The sequence below is a fragment of the Rhineura floridana genome, chromosome 8, assembly GCF_030035675.1.
Source record: "Rhineura floridana isolate rRhiFlo1 chromosome 8, rRhiFlo1.hap2, whole genome shotgun sequence".
NCBI classification, from domain to species: domain Eukaryota; kingdom Metazoa; phylum Chordata; class Lepidosauria; order Squamata; family Rhineuridae; genus Rhineura; species Rhineura floridana.
This window is the reverse complement of record NC_084487.1, coordinates 118,139,991-118,159,417: the sequence shown is the minus strand read 5'-3', so window position 1 is coordinate 118,159,417 and position 19,427 is coordinate 118,139,991. Positions and strand designations below refer to the sequence as shown.

The window sequence follows — 19,427 nt, the reverse complement described above, 5'->3', positions numbered from 1 at the left end:
AATGTGTGTAAATAAATAAACCATATTTCATAAAGACACCGCAGTCTCCGCTGACCTTCTTCCCAAAGGAAACCAAACCCTGGAGGAGTGCAGGGACCCCTGAAATCTCACCGCTCAGAGATTGGGGAGGGGCGCAACAATATTCATTCCAGTAATCACTACCAATATACAGTAACATCTATAAAAACATTCATGGAGTATATTTCCACCATTGTAAAAAAAAATTGTTCAAATTTTAGTGGACAATTTCATAACCTGAAAAAAAACTTCAGTGAGGTAAGTTTCAGTGAAAATTGAACCAAAGGATGGGTTCATTTCAGTATAGTCAGGTCCCCAGAATCCAATGTCCAGCTTTTGAAATTTTAACCTAAATCACACATTATTTTGTGTCACAAGTATTATTGTTTGAATGCACACTTATATGACGAGAACTGTGTTTACCATGACAAATCGAAACACTGAAGACTAGACCTTGCTCTAGCAGATAAAACCAGCTGCTTTCACTACACTGGAGCCTCTGTCCAAGCAACATATTATTCACAGTGTAAAACCTCGCAATTATTTGACTGTGTCCAAACTTAACATGTGATTAAAAACTTGTTTATAATATCATGATATTAGGGCCAGACTGGCAAATAGCGATAGGGCCACTGTTTGCCCTTGGTATGGAAACTATGCACGGCTGATCCCACTGATTAATAGGACATGTGGCTAGAGTCTAGACCAAAACATTTTGCTGCTTTAAGTGAAGAACAAGAGGTTCATCTCCTCCTTTCCACATACAGAAGCCAATTGGACTGGAAGCTGAATCCTCAGTTTGACCAAACAGTTCTCCACCACTCATAAGGGTGGCAGGCTAGCTTAAGAGGCATAGGGCAAGCTACATGGCACACACAGGTCTGTCCTGTAACAGAGGGAAACAGGCAGGGGACTCAGGAGGAACAGCAGGTTGTCCTGTCACTGTTGTCCCCTGCAACCCCAGCATCTGGCACCTGAAGCAGCTGTCTCATTCTGCCTAATAGTAGGGCTAACCCTGATGGGAGAATTCTTTTTAATGGACTACATTGCTGAGGCAAGATTTTTGTTTTCCAAATCTGTTTGATGGGCTAGTCACCTCAATGTATAGGGCTTCTTTCTGAAGCACACACACACCAAAACTCAGCCCCACAGTCTGTATGTACAGCATGGGAGTGTGCTCTGGGAGGAATTATTTTGAGTACCAGAAGCAGAAGCTTGTGAGTTTCATAGCATATGAATGCAGTCAGTCCTGTGTTGCGTTAGATATGCATTACTCCATGTAAGTATATGCAGAGGAACACACTCATGCAGGAATAAGAGCCAATTTGTCTTCCTTTATTACTGAGGAGTAGGGTATCCTAGTTAAATATGTATGTATGTATGTATGTATGTATGTATGTATTTTTTTTAATTTAAAGTAGCTCCCAGACCAGCTACGGGTGTTTGTGTGCTTGTTCACGAAGCAAGGCAGAAGTAGAATGAAGAAGAGATACATCCTTGGCTGCCTTGTGAACCCTACTATTTTATTACTCCCTTCTAAAAGGTACAAGGTGGGATATAAATATGCAGCTACTGAAAATGCAACGTCATTTTTCACAGGGATTAGTTTATCCACTGCTTGCTGTCTGGTTATTTAACATTTTTATCCAGCCTTTTTTGACAGCTCAAGATGGTTAACAATAATCATAAAATACAAAACACATTTTAATTTAGGTTTCACAGAACCCGTGCAAGGGAATGAATGCATGTAGTCTGATCCTATCGTTAGGCACATCTAAACCCACTACAATGAATGGGATTATACACGCCTTACTCTGCATAGGATTGGGTGGTTATTTGTTCAGATAAAATTAAATATAGCAAAAATAATAAGTGATTAACTTTGATAAGCATGCTAGTGAAGTCAATTAGGGTTTTTTTAATACAATGTGTATTACTTGCTACTTGAGTAAGCAGACAGAAGCAAATTTCATTTAAACTACTTTTTAAAAAATAAATATGCTTAGGAGTGGAGTCTATGCATTTTTTTCTACGAAGAAAGCCCTACCGTGGTGTACCTAGGATTACGGTATAGCCCTAATGGGTAATCTCTGAGAAACGGCAAATCTAACACTGATAGTTTCGAAGGCATCGCACGCTCCAAGTTCTCCAGAGATCAAATACGATTTGAATTGAATTGATTTCAAAAGCCGAATCGTTGAGTGAAGGGCGGGAGGAAAGATTTAGCTCCTCCCCTCGCTGGAGAGGCCCAACCTCTTGGACACTTCCGCCTCCTCTGGTAACCAAAGCACGGGGTTGCCCTGCTCCGCTATCACCACCCTCAGGACCCCTCCCTGCCGAAGCTGTCCGTGATAATGCCTGACATGCGTCCCCTCCTTCCGTTTGCAGTCCGTTTCGGGTGACGAGGCTAACACTCCCAAAAGCTGAACTCGAGGAACAGTCATTTCCTCATCTTTTGTCCTAAACTTAAAGGCGGGGGCTTGACTGGTCGTGGTGGGGTGCTTTCAATCAGGCGTCATCCTGGACAGCCTGGGGGGCGGGGTCCTCGTCTTGCAGGGGGGAGAAGAGACTGGCGGAGCTGGAGCTGCAGAAGCTAGAACCGATGTTTACAGCGGGCCGAGGTAACCGCCCCCTCACCTTTCTCCACCACTCTTCCTTCGTCAGGGTATTAAGTGGGGGGATAGAGAGAAAAAGGGGAGGAGGACGGGGCCTGAGATGGGGCCTGTCCCCCGGGGGGGGCGAGAGGTGAGGAGGAGGAGGGGGTAGGAAGGGCCTGGTCAGGGTGAGGGAGGACTAAACGGGGGGGGGCAGCCTGAGAAGGGAGTCCGCCACAGGGCTGGGTAAGGTTGGCTTGAGGGTCTAGGTTCCTGGGGCGAGGAGAGGTCGTTGAAGGAACAAGTTTAGGGCAAGGAAGGAAAAAGGGAGGGGGGCTTCTGTTGTGATGACTTCCTGCGATGGCAGTTTCATCTGCATAGAGATCCCCCGCCATCTCTGTCTCTCTCTTTCTGAAAGTGACAGGTGTGAGAAAGTCGCGAAGGAGGGAGGGGGATATTGTTTCCGCCCCTCGGAGTGTGTCGGGGCGTTGCTATTGTGTTTCATGTGAAGAAGTCTAGCAAAGCTATGAGCAGAAGTTGGGGGAACAGGATTTAGGGGAAGTGTTGTTATAGATCCGTTACTTGGTCAGCAAGCAGCCTGTCCCCCACCCTGGGTTTCCCTTGTCTACAAAGTCAGACATCTCAGTACTTTGTCACACTCCTGTGACTTCTGATGTCCGTAGCCCACTGTTGTGGAAGGTTCAGGGTTTGTTTGAGAAGAGGTGGATGGCAAGGGACAGTTAATGGGCATGTGTTGGAAATGTATGAGGATGCTCTGTGGTTGAAATGCTTGTTTGGGTAGAAGTGTTGTGCTTTACTGAAGTTCGTTCTTGACTTCTTGAGGTCGTTTTACTTCTCATATGCTCAGGATTTTCATGTTTGCATGTCCCTTTGGAAAAGGCTTTTCTGTACATGGCTAGCTTTGTTTTCATTTTGATATAGTTCTCTGTATGGTAGTAGATTGCTCTCATCTTTGGTGTTATGCTCCTGAGCTCCCCCTTCACTCTCTTTTTCTTCAGTTTGGAGACTGTTAACTGTAGCATGTCTTAGGAACACCTAGAGCCTTTTGTTCTCTGAAGTGTTTTCTGAAGTATATCCACTTCCTATCTGCAGTTTATAATGGTTTAGGATTGAATAGGTGCATCAGCCTTTCCTTACAACAAGGTTCAATTATGTTTTGCTCCATTTTTAGTTTCTGAATTAGTAGCTTTGTCTTTGCATACTCATTACCTATTAAGCACAGTGGGACTTGCAGTGATGTATAAGTATGCACAATATCCAGTTGCAGTAGTTCACTGTTCTTGATCAAAGAATTGCCTGGGTGAATGTGGCAATTTGTTTATGCAATTTTTGCTAGTCCTTTTGATGAGTGTAGTACAAGCAAAGTTAAGGGAAGGAGTTAATGCCACTGTAGTGTGTACTATGGTAAGCATGCAAACTCTTATGTCTTGGAATGGTTTTGCCTTGCCCACTCCATGGCACAATAGACAACAGTGCACTGCATGAGTGAAAGGGGCAGGTGAGTTAAGCCTGGAGATCAGTCTTTGCCAACCTGGAGCCTTCCAGATGTTTTAGACTGCAACTGCCATTGGCCCAAGTGAGCACATAGGTATTCATGCTCCAGTCCAGAAATGCCCCAAACACCCACTGCTTGTGCCATTTATGGTGCCTCTACCACTAGCTACCCATAGCTTATTCCCCAAAGAGGCATAAACTTTTAGAGTGCTATAACATGACATACTAGGAACCATGCAGGATTTCTGCAATCTGAGTTCTTATGCACTTAATACCCTAGTGACAGTGTCCAAGCACGCACCATTATGACGTGAAAGAAGAATTCTCGTAGGATCATAGGGCTGTAAAGGAACTAAACAGCATTCACTCTGAACACTTGCCCATAAGGCAGGGCCTCCTTGTACTAATACACATCTGGGGTTAGTCACTTCATGATTAACAAAAAAATTGGTCAATGAAGTGATCAAATAATTATAAAGTACTGAAAGCATTAATTTGTTAGAATTCTAACAGACAGACTTATGCTCATTATAGCCCCTGCAATTAGCTAGGTGTTATAAAACAACAAAATTAACAATTAAATCTTTTTATGCAGATATGTTCATACTTATACTTCTAAACCACAATAATAGCTCAGCTCTTGAACTTCTTGAAAATGACATCAGGCAAAACGTATATAGCAACTTGCAAAGATAGAATTCAGTTTTGAAATGTGGTTATAGTTATAGTAGAGAGCAGGGTGTGCCTGCTCTTAAACAAAGTGAAGTGTTTAGGAGAAATGGCCTCTATTTTCTGCAGCTCCCAGATAGCCACAAACTATACAATTTAAAAGGTAGGCCCCCAGTTTACATAGTCATTTGTGGCTTGATGGGGTATTTGGCCGTAGTCAAGTAAAAGGCAATCAGTCCACCAGCATCAGCCTGTTCACATCACATGCAGATTAATCCATGTCATCTATATTAGTGTACCACAGGCAGAGAGCAGAAGCACCGTACTGGGTTGTTAAAATATAATGGGTTTGGATAAATTTTAATTGTGTTGTTCGCAAAAGGATATATATTTATAGAAAGAAAGGACAGAAATGCTAAAAACATTTTATCTATATCTGAGTGGTCTATGAGGTTCGATAGACAATTTAACTAATAGACCACTCAGTTAAGTGAGCCAGGCCATACGTTATAGAAGGCAAGCATTCACTCCCTGCTCCCCTGAAGTATGGATATGAAGAAGTTGGAATGGAAATTCAGAAAGTTCACACACAAAGCGCTTTGTATTTAAAACAACAACCCCTCTTCAAGACCCAGGAATCTAAAAAGTGTGTAGAACAAATACTTTAGGATTAGATCTAATATTTCTAGGTATTGTTAGTAATGAAGTTTGATGATACATATGTGGTGAAAGGTGTCAGACGATATTCTGAGTTACTAATAGTGCAATGAAATTCCCATGTAGGGCTCAATTCTAGCTCTGTTTCTGTTGTATTCCTTCATCTCATGCAAAGATTCTTTTATAGTACACATTTCTTTGCCATACTATGGATAACTACTATATGTGTGTTGTGGGAGAGAGCTTGGCAGCAACTTAGTCACTGATTACAATAGCAAAGGTTGCTGCTTGATTTAGAATAGTTTCATGCATAGTACAGAGCTGGGGTTCTTAACCTGTGGTACATAGATCCCTAGAGGGTCCATGGATGGGCGTCTGGGGGGTCCATGAACTGGATGCAAAAAAATCAGTTTTCAGTGCAATAAAATAAATGTTATTAATTTATTTATGGGGGTCCATAGCTTTCATCAAATTTTCAAAGGGGTCCATGTCTCCAAAAAGGTTGAATCTCTGCAGATTTGCTGTATCCATTGAACTTTCTTTAGTTTGCTTGTATTCCAGTATTGCTCAGGTACAGACAACAACTGAGATTTGTCCACGTGTAATAAATGTGTACTGCTCAGAGGATGATTGCCGACTATTCAGGGACTACACAAAAACATATACAGTAGGGCCCCGCTAATATGGCGGGTTAGGGACCAGGCTCCTGCTGTAAAGCAGAAATCACCGTAAAGCGGAACCCATTGACTATAATGGGCCATGTCGCATGAAAATGTCGCAAAATGCCGTAAAAGCGCAAAATCAGCTTTAAAACGGGGAATTTCCCCGAATTGAAAGCCGCCGCATGAGCGGAACGCCGCAAAACGGAACACCAGTAAGCAGGGCCCTACTGTACAGTAGGGCCCCAACTCATACAGCGGGTTACATTCCGGACTCCTGCTGTAAAGCGGAACCCATTGAATAGAATGGCGCGTGATGCCTGAAAACCGCTGTAAAAGCAGAACAAGTGCCGTATGAGTGGGGCTTTAGTCTAATTGTGTCTAATTGAGACCGCTGTATTAGCGAATCGCTGTAAAGCGGGGCCCTACTGTACTGTGTTATAGTTTGTAGCAGTTTCAGAATTTTGCAAAGTTAGTGGTGGGCTTTAACTGGGTAGTTGTTAAAACAAAAAACTTCTGACATATAGTGAATTCCTTTCTTTGGTTTCTAGATGTTTCTATTTGTGAACGACACATGTATAATGTACTGCTTTGTATCAATAAGCATTTCAGAGAACTTAAAAGTTTTGCTTTATAAAACTTCATTGGTGTCTGTAGTGGGGGTGACTTGTTAATATGAAATGGGCCAGATCAGGCTTCTGTTTCATCTGCAATGAAACAAACCAGGTCAAGTAAGCCTTGCATACAGACCACTTGAAGGCTTCTTCCAAAATGCATGCAGGGATGCCTGCCTTGCCTTTTTTTCTTATATCATGTAGTATCTTGTTATAGCAGTCTAAAGCTCTGAGCACAGTTCTCCTCTCCGTACACTCAAGCAGGCAGGCAAGGGGCAGCCACTGCCTCCACCCGATGCTTGGCATCTCTCGCTCGCTCGCTCGCTGCTGTCCTCTCCTACACTTGAGCAGACATGTCTGCAGTAAGCAGTGCTTCCAGGGCACCCGAAGCAATGTTTACTGTGGAGATCCTTGCGCCACCTGAAAAGAAGCACCATTCCATCCACTTGTGAGAGAACTGCCTGCAGCAACTGCAATCCAGTAGACAAGGAGCCACATTCTGACTTTGTCAAACTGTGCGCCCCTTCACGCCTCCTGCATCCAAAAAGGACTTTGTTAAAAGGAGCTTCTTACCTGGAGGTTTTCTTAACTGAGGTATTACTGTAGTTGCCTGGAAAAAAATTAATTACAAATTTAATTTTACATCTGATTAGTATTGTATCCATTCTACTTGCTAAATTTTGGTCTAGTATTTCTTTTTGAAAAGAGAGATGGAAATGCACCTTTAAGTATAGTGCACTGCTTCTGTACTAATTATACAATAATTTCTGGAGAAATAACCTAATGCTGTTCTCTGCTTTATCTCCAGGCTGAGAAGAAATGTAGTAGCTTTGCCATATTCCCTTGTGTTGCATAATGGGGTCTGGGTGAACAGGAAACTGCCCAGGCGGGCAGAAGTAGTTACATTTCTACTCCTGAGATTTTTGTGCACACTCTGTAACAGCAGTGTACTACTGCTGGTCCTTCAGTGCTTAGTTACTGCTGGTCAGTGTTGTAGTGGTGAGAACATGTTCAGTAGTAGATCAATAAAGTGCCAATGCTGAGGCAACTTTACTTAAAAGCAATTGTAATTCTAACTGTGTTTCAAGCATGCGTAAGAGTAGACAGAGATTTGGAATGCAAAAGTGACTGTAATAATACTTGCTTTGACCAAACAATTACTAGATTGTAAACATCTTATTTGTTGTCTAGAAATACATAAGAACCAACTGATCCCTGATCTAGTCTTGATTATTTTCAAGATTTTAATTATGAACATATATTTCAGTGTGCATGTCCTATAATTCAGAGTTTAGTTTTGAAAGCACTTCAGCTTACATTTTATTGAAATATTGTGGGCTTAATTTATCTAATAATGGGTTGCTCATTTTTAAAGAATTCACATTAGTATTTATGAGACTTGAATAAGAAACTGCTATTGAATAAGAAAGTGCTAGCAGAAAATAGTTGGCAAACATATTGTTCCCCTATGAAGGAGATGATGTACCAGTGTGCTACTAAGTTTACTTACACTTCCTTAATTGTTTGCAGGCTTTGTTCTTTAATTGTGTCAGCTCATAGCTTTGAATTATGGGATTTAATGCACTCCTGAAGAACATAATGTTGTTACATGCATGATCCAGTAGTTTTTATTTCTTTAGGTCTGAGGGACTTACCAAGTCTATTCTATGAGTTTGAGATCCATAACTTATTTGCTTGAAAGTAATTCTTTGTGTCCGTTTTCATAAACATGCTAGGAATCAAGTTGTAGTTGTGTGTAAAGTTTAGCAATCCTTGAAATACCTTTGCACTTGTAACTTTGAGATTTGAACAACAGTTAATTCAGGTTCCTATTCCCATCCTTTAGCATTTTTGCCATGGCATTTTCAAGTCTATATTTACAACCAGGAGGGCTAGATAGTTCTTTAAAAAATACCACTACCTCACCAACCATAAATTTGGTAATACTGATTTATTTAGCATGTATGACCCTAGAGTGATTTGAGTTTATGGGCAATATCCAATATTAATTATACCCAGAGTAGGCCAATTGAAATGAATGAACCTAAGACCACTGATTTCAATAGGTCTACTCTGATCACCCAAAATTTCCTTCTCTAATGATAAAACCAATTATCAGCATATCTTGTAACTGGGAAAACTTTTTCAAGAGAGCACTTTGTGCTTATTTTATTTAACTGAAGCATCTTGGTCATGATCAGGCATTTAGACCAAAAAAGAACTTCTGGAATGCTATCGCAGTTCCTATTTTAAAAGCTGCGGTAGCTTCAGTCATCCGATTGTGACACTTAGATAGAAGAGGCAACGCAGCGTATCTTCCTGACTGTGGAATTAGTTGTTACAGGAGACCAGGGCTGCCAGAAAAACCAGCACCCTCATTTCAAGGTCTCCCCTTCCCCATCATGTAGTAACACTTCCTCTGCGTCATGGTATGTCTTTCTCTTCATCACTAGAAGCCAGTGATGATAAATGGGAAGTGGAAAGGCAAGATGCTGCCACATGTAAGGGGGAGAAAGAGAATTTGGCACAGATGTCCTGGGGTCCTTCAGGAGGAAGGACAGGATATACATTGAATAAATAAACATAATAATTTGTTTCTGGTGGAAGCCCCAGCTGTTGGTGGTTTTGCTCTTGTCAGGGGCAGCTCAACCCTGAGTTAAAGTGAGACAGCTACTTCAAGCAGCAGATTTGGGTTACAATTAAGAACTGTAGAGTGGGAGAGGGATGGACTTGACTGTGCGGCTCTTCCACTTCAGTGGGATTTGTATAGCTTAACTTTCTGTACATTGTGCTCCATGTTAATCAGTGAGAAGAGGGGTACCATTTGGATTTTCTTTATTGGTCATCAAAATGGCTTGGACTGGCTCTGTTCTGTATACTGTGTGCTGGAGGAAGGAAAGTGTGCGCTTGGCAGTCTTTGTCCCATTTCACTAATGTTAAGCCAGTCTGATAGCACATAGCTGTGAAAAAATACTGATTTGTAGATTAGAAGAAAAAAACAATTTGAGGTCTTGATTAAAAACTAGGGAATGTAATGGCAATGTGATATTAATATTTTTTCAGATCTGCCTGGGTAACATAATGCCAGCAGAGCGTAAGAAGTCGGCAAGCATGGAAGAAAAAGAAACATCATTAAGTAAAGATAAGGAGTTCGGTGACAGGCGGTCAGCGAGCAGCCGGGACAAACCCAAAGAGGATGTCAGGCTTGGCATGAAGAGAGAAATGTTAAAACCATCTGAAGATAAAAAGAAAAAACTGGAGGAGGAGAAACGGAAAAAAGAAGACAAGGAGCGGAAGAAAAAAGATGATGAGAAGGTAAAATCTGAAGAAGAGCAGAAGAAAAAAGAGGAGGAAAAACAAAAACTTGAAGAAGAAGAGAGAAAGAAGCAGGAGGAAGAAGTAAAGCGGCAGCAAGAAGAGGCAGCTGCTCAGCTGAAGTAAGACTTTATTATTTATTTGTTGCTAGTACCTGTACGAGAGAGGGTGCTGGGACGCTTGGATGAGGAAGCACAGGGAGTGGGTGGGTTGAACGGCCTTTAGGTTGAGGGCTACATGGGAATGGCAGATTAAGCTGCCCCATCTGAAGAAAGAGCTGCTTCTTTGTTTTAATGATGATTCCCTCTGCGAGAGAAATGGTTGATACTGGGTTGTTGGGGTGAGGAAGTAGAGTACAATTAGAAGACAGGCCCAAGTTCAGACAGCCGCAGCAATACTGAGGTCAAAGAACCCCATGTAACTAATTCTATGGACTGAAGGGAGCTTTCAGCTTGTGTTTCTGAAACAGCAGATTTATTTTCCGCATAGTAAGCCACTCTTTGAACTTAGGGGACATTGCTAAGTGGTTTGTGGTATGGCAGGGAGGTTTGCTGTTCAGAGAAAAAAGCAGAAATTCCCACTGGCTGTGCTTCACAGCTTTTCAAATTCTGTCCGGAGTTAGCATTTGTGGAAAATGTCTGATTGGCAAGCTACTTCACTGTCAAAGGATTGCTGGTTAGATCCATGGCTTCATTATAACAATAATGCTGTTTTTAAATGCAGCAGTATAAAAGGAAAAATTAAAACAATTTAACTGTTAAATGAATTTGCTCATGAATGAATCACTTACCTGCAGACGACGAACCTCAGTCTATGCTTTTCTTCCTTAAAATTAGTGCTATCAGCAGAATGAGATCTGACAATTGGTCAAATTAGTTCTGATTTAAATTGGCATATATCTCAATTTTGTAAAAAGAAAAAAAGCATACTGTGTTGCAGCTGGCGCCATCTTGGATAAACATTCCTTTGTGAGAGTGAAAGAGGAAAGGTTTCTAAGATGCTGTTTGCCATCAGTAATTTTCATACATGGGTGAAATTGAATGTTCACAAGTGGAGGTCTACTCACCCAGTGGGGCTTCACTCTCCTCTTGTCCCACAACTCTGCTCTGGAGGGTCTCCAAAAGTCCAGAGCAGATTTTGGGGATATGGGAGAGGAGAAGAAAGGGAAGTCTGTTCTGCTACCACACAGGCACGATTGGATGCAACCCTTATATTAAAAATAGTGTTTAAAAATATGTTGCTCAATTAATTAGGCTTGCCTTTTTAGTCTACATGTTTTTAAAGATTTCAACCTTACTAAACATAATACTTGCTATTCATATCCTGTTTAGAGAAAAAGAAGAAGCACATCAGCTCCACCAAGAAGCTTGGGAGCGCCACCAAGCAAGAAAGGAACTCCGAAGCAAAAACCAGAATGCATCAGACAGCCGCCCTGAAGAGAACTTCTTTAGCAGGCTGGATTCAAGCCTCAAGAAGAACACCGCCTTTGTTAAGAAGCTAAAAACTATCACAGAACAGCAGAGAGACTCCTTGTCCCATGACTTTAATGGCCTCAATTTAAGCAAGTACATTGCAGAGGCTGTTGCTTCTATAGTGGAAGCAAAACTGAAAATATCAGATGTGAACTGTGCTGTGCATTTGTGTTCTCTGTTCCATCAACGTTATGCTGATTTTGCTCCATCACTTCTTCAAGTCTGGAAGAAACATTTTGAAGCCAGGAAAGAGGAGAAAACATCCAACATTACTAAACTAAGAACAGACTTGCGGTTCATTGCAGAATTGACAATAGTTGGGATTTTCACTGACAAGGAAGGCTTGTCTTTAATCTATGAACAACTGAAAAACATTATTAATGCTGATCGTGAATCCCACACCCACGTCTCAGTGGTTATTAGCTTTTGTCGGCACTGTGGAGATGACATTGCCGGTTTGGTACCAAGGAAAGTTAAAAGTGCAGCAGATAAATTTAACTTGAGTTTTCCTCCTAGTGAAATAATTAGCCCAGAAAAACAACAGCCTTTCCAAAATCTGCTGAAAGAGTACTTTACATCTCTGACCAAACATCTGAAAAGGGACCACAGGGAACTACAAAATATTGAAAGACAGAACAGGTGAAAAATTTTAATGCTCTTAAATGAATTGACAGGTTTCAAAACGGATTGGGTAAGAACTTTTTTTTTGCAAGAGGCACCTGTAGTGGTTTTAAGCATTGAGTTTTGATGGGGCAAAATGGGTAACATTGGAAATCTACATGTCAGAATCAACTCCCACTGAGTTTGTTGGGGTTTACTTCCAGGTATGGGGGTACAGGATTGCATGTTTAGGATTGTATCCAACTAAGTTGGTCATGTCCATGAATTTAAATCTGTCTATTCTGAGTGCAACATTGGATACAACCCTTATTATTTTGTGGGTCTATTAGCGTCTTCTGCATCTGCTGTGGAATTATGCTCATAGTACTTTATAGAGTGTTAGCCTTAAAAAAAAAACATGCCCCAACAGCCTGTTTTTTCCATATAGATGTATGCTAAGTTATAGTCATAAGTACTTTATTGTCTCTTAAACCACACTGGTTCTGCTTTCCCTCAGTGAACTTCTGGTCTGCCATGAAAGTATGGTTAATGGAGGTGGGGGGACAACAGTGGCATATTAGATGGGAGAAGTGGGCTGATATGGGTTAACTAAAGGAAGGGGGTTTTGAGCAGAGAGAACAGAAGGTACATAACAAAAACTGAGAGATAATAAACCAAAAATTGTTCAGAACTCAAACCTTTAGTATTTAAAAACTGTGGGTAATATCCAACATACTCGGAATAGATGTGCAGAAATATTGGACTCTTAATAACTTCCAGTGGGTCTACTCTGAGAATGTCTTAGTTGGATATCACCCTGTATTCTTTCAGAATCAGAATAGTTGTTTACAGTTATGTACAGAAATAAGTGGATGGGGTAAGTTTGGGACAGAGGAATCAAAGTTAGCCACATAAAATGAGGAAAATTGGGCAAAGATAGAAGAGAGGTCATATGTAACAAGGGAAACAAGATACATCACACAAATATATATATGGCTATTTAATCTTGCCCCACCTTGACTATTTCCCTTTCCTCCTCCTCTGCATTGCTTTAATGAATTTAGTTTTAAAATCACTGATCCTATAACTAGCATATCCTTAGTTTAAAAATAAGTTTATTTTCCCATTGGTACAAAAAAACATCTTCCTCTCAAGTGATATATCCAATTTTAAATTTTGTGGTTTGATTGTTTTGCATAGTAACATTGAAAGTATAGTGTAGGTCTGCAAAAACAATAATTTGATGAAGAAAAATCTTAAAATCACATGAACATTCTTAAAGATAAGTATGGGGACTGATGTGTTGCTTTGAGATTGGTTGTTCCTGTCAAATATGACCTATTCTGCAGAGTTTCACAACTTATTTCTGTGAAAAGACTGAAATTATGTGAATTGGTCAAGTTGCATAGAAGTTGCATGATTTTCTTGAAATTAGCATTGCATTGGCAAAGTAAGATAGCATTTAGTATTCATTCACATGAAGTGTTAAGATGTATTGATGGGCGACGACATGACAAGGCAGAAGATAGGGAGTGGTGCATATGGCATCTTGAACTTTTTTTTAACTAAGGCAAAAATATTACCAATTTTCAAGAGAAATTACATACATTCGGTAGAATACTAGTGCTTCAGTCTGCAATCTTCTATACATTTACTTATGAATAAGCCCCACTGAATTAAGTGGGACTTACTTTTGGGAAGATATGCATAGGACTGCCCTGTTAGTGTCAGGTTCTATATTTAATGAATAAAGCTGCAATCTTGAACATCATTGCTTGAAGGATGTCCACATTTCAGTTAGATTAATGTTGGAGTGCATGTTAGGATCAGGACATAGATGCCCCAGTTTTAGGGATGACAAGAGCCCACAAATTCACCCTTACTCAGAATACCTCTGAAGTGACGTAGCAACCACAAGTAATGTCTGGCTGCCAAAGCCAGCCAAAACAGTGGATCCCAATAATGGATATTGGGGAGTTTCCTTTGGTCTGTGAAACAGTTAGCATTACTTGGAGGCAAAACACTTACTTTGGTGTACTATTGATCTGATCTTGATATTTACATAAGGTCGTTCTGCAGTGTGATCCTAAACATCACTGGAGTTAGCTGTCCCAACATACTTCTTTTACACTGATTTTGCTCCCAGTCACATCAGCATACTGGGTGAAGAACATGTATGTTCCAGCTTTTTAACAACAATAAATTTGTAATTGCACCTTTTAGATAATTTCTCACAAAGTGGCAAGAGATAATATAAAGTTAAACATATAATAGTAATATGTGAAACATTTCAATAAAGTAGAGAAAATCAATAAAAAATACTCATATTTAAAGAAACAAAAACAACTAATGAAACAAGCCACTAAGATATAGCTAAACCCAACAGTCTGTATGCATGCTTCTCTCCTCACGGTGGTTAGGATTCTCTGGATTTTCATGTATACTTTAGTTTAAAAGAAATGCACACTAAATATGTGCCCAACAGACATCACCAGTGTGAAATCCTGCATTTTCTTCTTATTGATTTAGAAGGCTGTAATACTGTACCCACTGGCTTGGAACTTACTTTTAAGTAGACATAAATAGAATTGCACTGTTTTTTGTTTTCTTTTTTTCTGACTAGCTTTGTAATGACGTTTGTTTACAGTGAAAATATTTATTTATAGAGGCACATTTTTTACTATATTTAATTTATTATTGCATTTATATCCCCCCTTTCCTTCAAAGAGCTCAAGGTGGAATATGTGGTTCTCCTTCTCCATTTTATCCTCACAACAACCCTGTGAGGAAGGTTAGGCTGAGAGATTGTGACTGGCCCAGTGAGCTTCATGGCCGAGTGGTGATTTAAGCCCTGATCTGCCAAGCCCTAGTCTCGCTCTAACCACTACACCACACTGGCTCCCACATCTTTTCAATTTCATGTTTGCATGATCTTCATTTATAGGTAGGATGCTCCTTGAGGTATTAGCTTCTTAGAACATATTTGTTAAGCTGAACATACAAAACATGAAATGAAAATAACAGCACCTGCCCTTCTGATGGGCTGGGCCTTGTGCTAAGCTGTGTTGATTCAGTGTGACTGTGAGGAGTTATGTTTTTTGTGATGGGGTGAGATAAGCTTAGGTTCTAAGGTTTTGCCTTCTGCATCTCCTAGCAAAGTACCATTTGGTTAGAAGGCAGTTTGGCAACATCTGTTGATGTGTCAGCTTCTCTGTTGTTAGTGGTAAAGCATTTGCCTTGCACACAGGAGGTCCTAGGTTCAGTATCCAACCTCTCCAGGTAGTACTGGGAGAGAACTCTGAAACCTGAAAGAGCCACTACTAGTCAGTGTAGACTAGTGTTTCCCAGACTTATTTTCCCCATGGACCACTTGAAAATTGCTGATGATTTTGGAGGACCACTTAATGATTTTTCTGCCTTTTGTAGCAACTGTAATGTGATGTGCTAGATGCTGTATGATTTCCATTTGTAGTTGTATTGTTTCTTCCGTTTCTTTTATTGTGTTCTACTGTATTACAATTTGCATTTCATAAAATGCAAATTGTAATATTTATTTATTTGATTTATATCCCGCCCTTTCTCTCAGTAGCAGCCCAGGGCGGCAAACAAAAGCACTAAAAACACTTTAAAACATCATAAAAACAGACTTCAAAATATATTAAAACACCAACAACCATTAAAAACATATTAAAACAAAACATCTTTAAAAACTTCTTTAAAAGCTTTAGAAACATTTTTTAGAAGAAGGTTTAAAAATATACTAAAAAGCAATTCCAGTACAGATGCAGACTGGGATAAGGTCTCTACTTAAAAGGCTCGTTGAAAGAGGAAGATCTTCAGTAGGTGCCGAAAAGTTAACAGAGATGGTGCCTGTCTAATATTTAAGGGGAGGGAATTCCAAAGGGTAGGCCCCACTACACTAAAGTTCTGCTTCCTATGTTGTGCGGAACGGACCTCCTGATAAGGTGGTATGGTATATAAGGGATAAGACAATCTTTCAAGTATCCTTGTCCCAAGCTGTATAGGGCTTTATATACCAAAACTAGAACCTTGAACTTAGCCCGGCAACTGATAGGTAGCCAGTGCAATTCTTTCAGTACTGGAGTGACATGTTGGTGATAACCTGCTCCAGTGAGCAGTCTCACTGCTGTATTTTTCACCAGCTGTAGCTTCCGGACCAACCCCAAGAGCAGCCCCACATACAGCACATTACAGTAATGCCTGTTACTGGTTACCAGCTGGGATGTGGAGTCGGAGTCGGGAGCAATTTTGGGAGGAGTCAGTCGGTAGAAATGTACCGACTCCGACTTCCAAATAAATTTTGATTGACAAGAAGCAATTTTGGGTGGAGTCAGAGTCGGACAGTAGAAAAATAGAGGAGTTGGAGTCGAAGGTTTGGAGTACCGACTCCACAGCCCTGGTTACCAGTGTGTGGACAACAGTGGCCAGGTCCAGAAACAGCCGCAGCTGTCTTACCAGTCAAAGCTGGTAAAAGGCACTCCTAGCCTCTGAGGGCACCTTGGCCTCTAGCAACAAAGATGGATCCAGGAGCACCCCCAGACTATGGACCTGCTCTTTCGGAGGGAGTACGACCCCATCCAAAGCAGGCAACTGACCAATTACCCAAACTGGGGAACCACCAACCCAGTGTCCCCATCTTGCTAGGATTGAGAGTCAGTTTATTTGCCCTCAACCAGCCCGCCACCGAGTCCAGGCAGTGGTCCAGGGCTTGCAAGGCCTCTCCTGATTCAGATGTTACAGAGAAATAGAGCTGGATATCATCAGCGTACTGCTGACACCTTGCCTCAGATCTCCTGATGACTGTTCCCAAGGGCTTACTTACACCTACACTTGTATATTAGATGGAGGATGAGGTTTAAACCAAGGGCTTCACATTGAGGGGCAGATTTTGAAGAGTGAGTGGTGGCACCACATAGGTGTTTGACAAGGAAGTTCCAGAGATAGGGGAGGTGGAGCAAGGTAAAATGTGTAGAGCTGTTTAAACCAGGGCTGTGGAGTCGGTATGTCAAACCTTCGACTCCGACTCCTCTATTTTTCTACTGTCCAACTCCTTCATAAATGGCAAATGTATATTAATTTTTCTACTGTCTGACTCCAACTCTGACTCCTTCATAAATGGCAAATGTATATTAATGTATTAATATTCATGTATTAATATTAATAAATTAATATTAATTTTATTTTGAAGTCGGAGTCAGTACATTTCTACCAACTCCGACTCCACCCAAAATTGCTTCCGACTCCACGACTCCGACTCCACAGCCCTGGTTTCAACCGAGGCGAGAGGAGCAAAGGAAGAGACATGAAGCAATATAGGCACAGAAAGAAATCTGTGTTGGAATTGCTTTTTAATATATTTTTAAACCTTTAAAAATGTTTTTAAAGATGTTTTGTTTTAATGTGTCTTAATGGTTCTTGTGTTTTAATATATTTTAAAGTCTGTTTTTATGATGTGTTAGTAGTGTTTTTAGTGCTTTTCTTTGCCGTCATGGGCTCCTACTGAGAGAAAGGGCGGAATATAAATCAAATAAATAATAAAAGTGCACCTGCTCACAGTCATTCCCCTTCTTTCTCATGTCTCCCTCCCGCTAGCAGTAATAATAAATAATAATAAACTTTAATTTATAGGCCGCCTATCTAGCCAGTGGCCACTCTAGGCGGCGTACAATAAAACATGATAAAATACAATAACCAATATAGCCAGTACAGTACAATGTAAAAATTACAGTATTTAGTAGATTGTTCATATTACAGTTCTAGAACTAGTTCACCTTGGAAGTCTCAAAGGTCGTAAAGGCCTGATGGAAAAGCCAAGTTTTCAGGCCCCGGCGAAATATATCTAGGGAAGGGGCATGTCGAAGATCCATTGGGAGGGAGTTCCAAATCGTGGGGGCTGCCACAGAAAAAGCCCTCTCTCGAGTCCTCACCAACCTAGCCACTTTAGTTGGCAGAACCGAGAGAAGGCCCTGAGTGGCAGATCTTGTAGGGCGGCACACTTTATGACGTTGGAGGCGCTCCTTCAGGTATACTGGGCCGAAACCGTATAGGGATTTAAAGGTTAATACCAACACCTTGAATTGAGCCCGAAAAACAAGAGTTCTTGCTTTGTTTCTGTGAGTTTAAGTGCCGCAGTTCTCTTAGCTAAAAATGTGGTGTAAATTGAAAATAAGTAGGTGCTATAGAAACAACAGTAAAAAATGGAAATGGACTGCCTTCAAGCTGATCCCAACTTATGGTGACCCTGTGAATAGGGATTTCATGGCAGCAGTAGCAGCTATGAAATGGTGAAGAATTTCAAAGATAACACCAACTTGCAAATATGCCGCTGCTGAAAAGTATCTCTTCAAAGCCTGCAGGAGGGAGAATTTTTGCTGCTGCTGCTAATATACATAACCCTCTTCATTAAAGACCACAAAGCAGTACCTTTCCTATATATTATTTATTTATTTATTATTTGATTTATATCCTGCCCTTCCTCCCAGCAGGAGCCCAGGGCAGCAAACAAAAGCACCAAAAACACCTTAAAACATCATGAAAACAGACTTTAAAATACATTAAAACAAAACATGTTTAAAAACAATTTTTTAAAAAGCTTTCAAAACATCTTTTTTTTAATAAAAAGTTTAAAATGTTTTAAAAAAAGGTTTAAAAACATATTAAAAAGCAATTCCAACACACACACAGACTGGGATAAGGTCTCAACTTAAAAGGCTTGTTGAAAGAGGAAGATCTTCAATAGGCACCGAAAAGATAACAGAGATGGCTCCTGTATATGGGATCAGTAATATGCATTTGAAACATTATATAATCAAATACTTACTGATATTGAATATTCTTCATGCGTTTTAACTCTGGATTATTCTGAGAATTAAAAGCTAGAGCTACAGTAGCTTATTCACCCTTAGCAAATTTCATTGCAGACTGGATTGGAAGAGAATATTAGCAAAATCTTTGATGTTGCTTGTTTTCCCCCCCGGCTTCATATTCTTAGGCGTATTCTGCACTCTAAAGGAGAGTTGAGTGAAGATCGGCATAAGCAGTATGAAGAATTTGCTATGTCCTATCAAAAGTTGTTGGCAAACTCTCAGTCTTTAGCTGATCTCCTGGATGAAAATATGCCTGATCTGCCCCAGGACAAACCAGTACCTGAAGGTATGGGATCTCCTAGTTTAGAAGGCAGAGATAGACGTTTTGGTTTTGATGGAAACACAACACATTTCTTTAATAGCTGTTCATATTTTTGAGGATTCATGTTCTTTGTTAAAACAAAGCTAGGTGGGCTCCTTTTAGGAG

At 40.5% G+C, this 19,427-nt stretch overlaps 1 protein-coding gene across 2 annotated transcripts in view; it reads left to right on the top strand.

Moving 5' to 3' along the window:
• Nucleotides 1-2,537: 2,537 nt before the first annotated feature.
• Nucleotides 2,538-19,427, top strand: part of UPF2 (UPF2 regulator of nonsense mediated mRNA decay) — a 64,914-nt gene continuing 48,024 nt past the window's right edge. The window contains exons 1-4 of one of the 2 annotated variants that reach the window (XM_061582238.1): nucleotides 2,538-2,639; nucleotides 9,790-10,163; nucleotides 11,373-12,152; nucleotides 19,126-19,286. In XM_061582238.1, the coding sequence (XP_061438222.1) occupies nucleotides 9,808-10,163; nucleotides 11,373-12,152; nucleotides 19,126-19,286 (1,297 nt within the window). In that variant the 5' untranslated portion in view covers nucleotides 2,538-2,639; nucleotides 9,790-9,807. Of the gene's footprint in view, nucleotides 2,640-9,789; nucleotides 10,164-11,372; nucleotides 12,153-19,125; nucleotides 19,287-19,427 lie in introns of those variants that run through there. The other variant, XM_061582239.1, reaches the window with a different exon arrangement.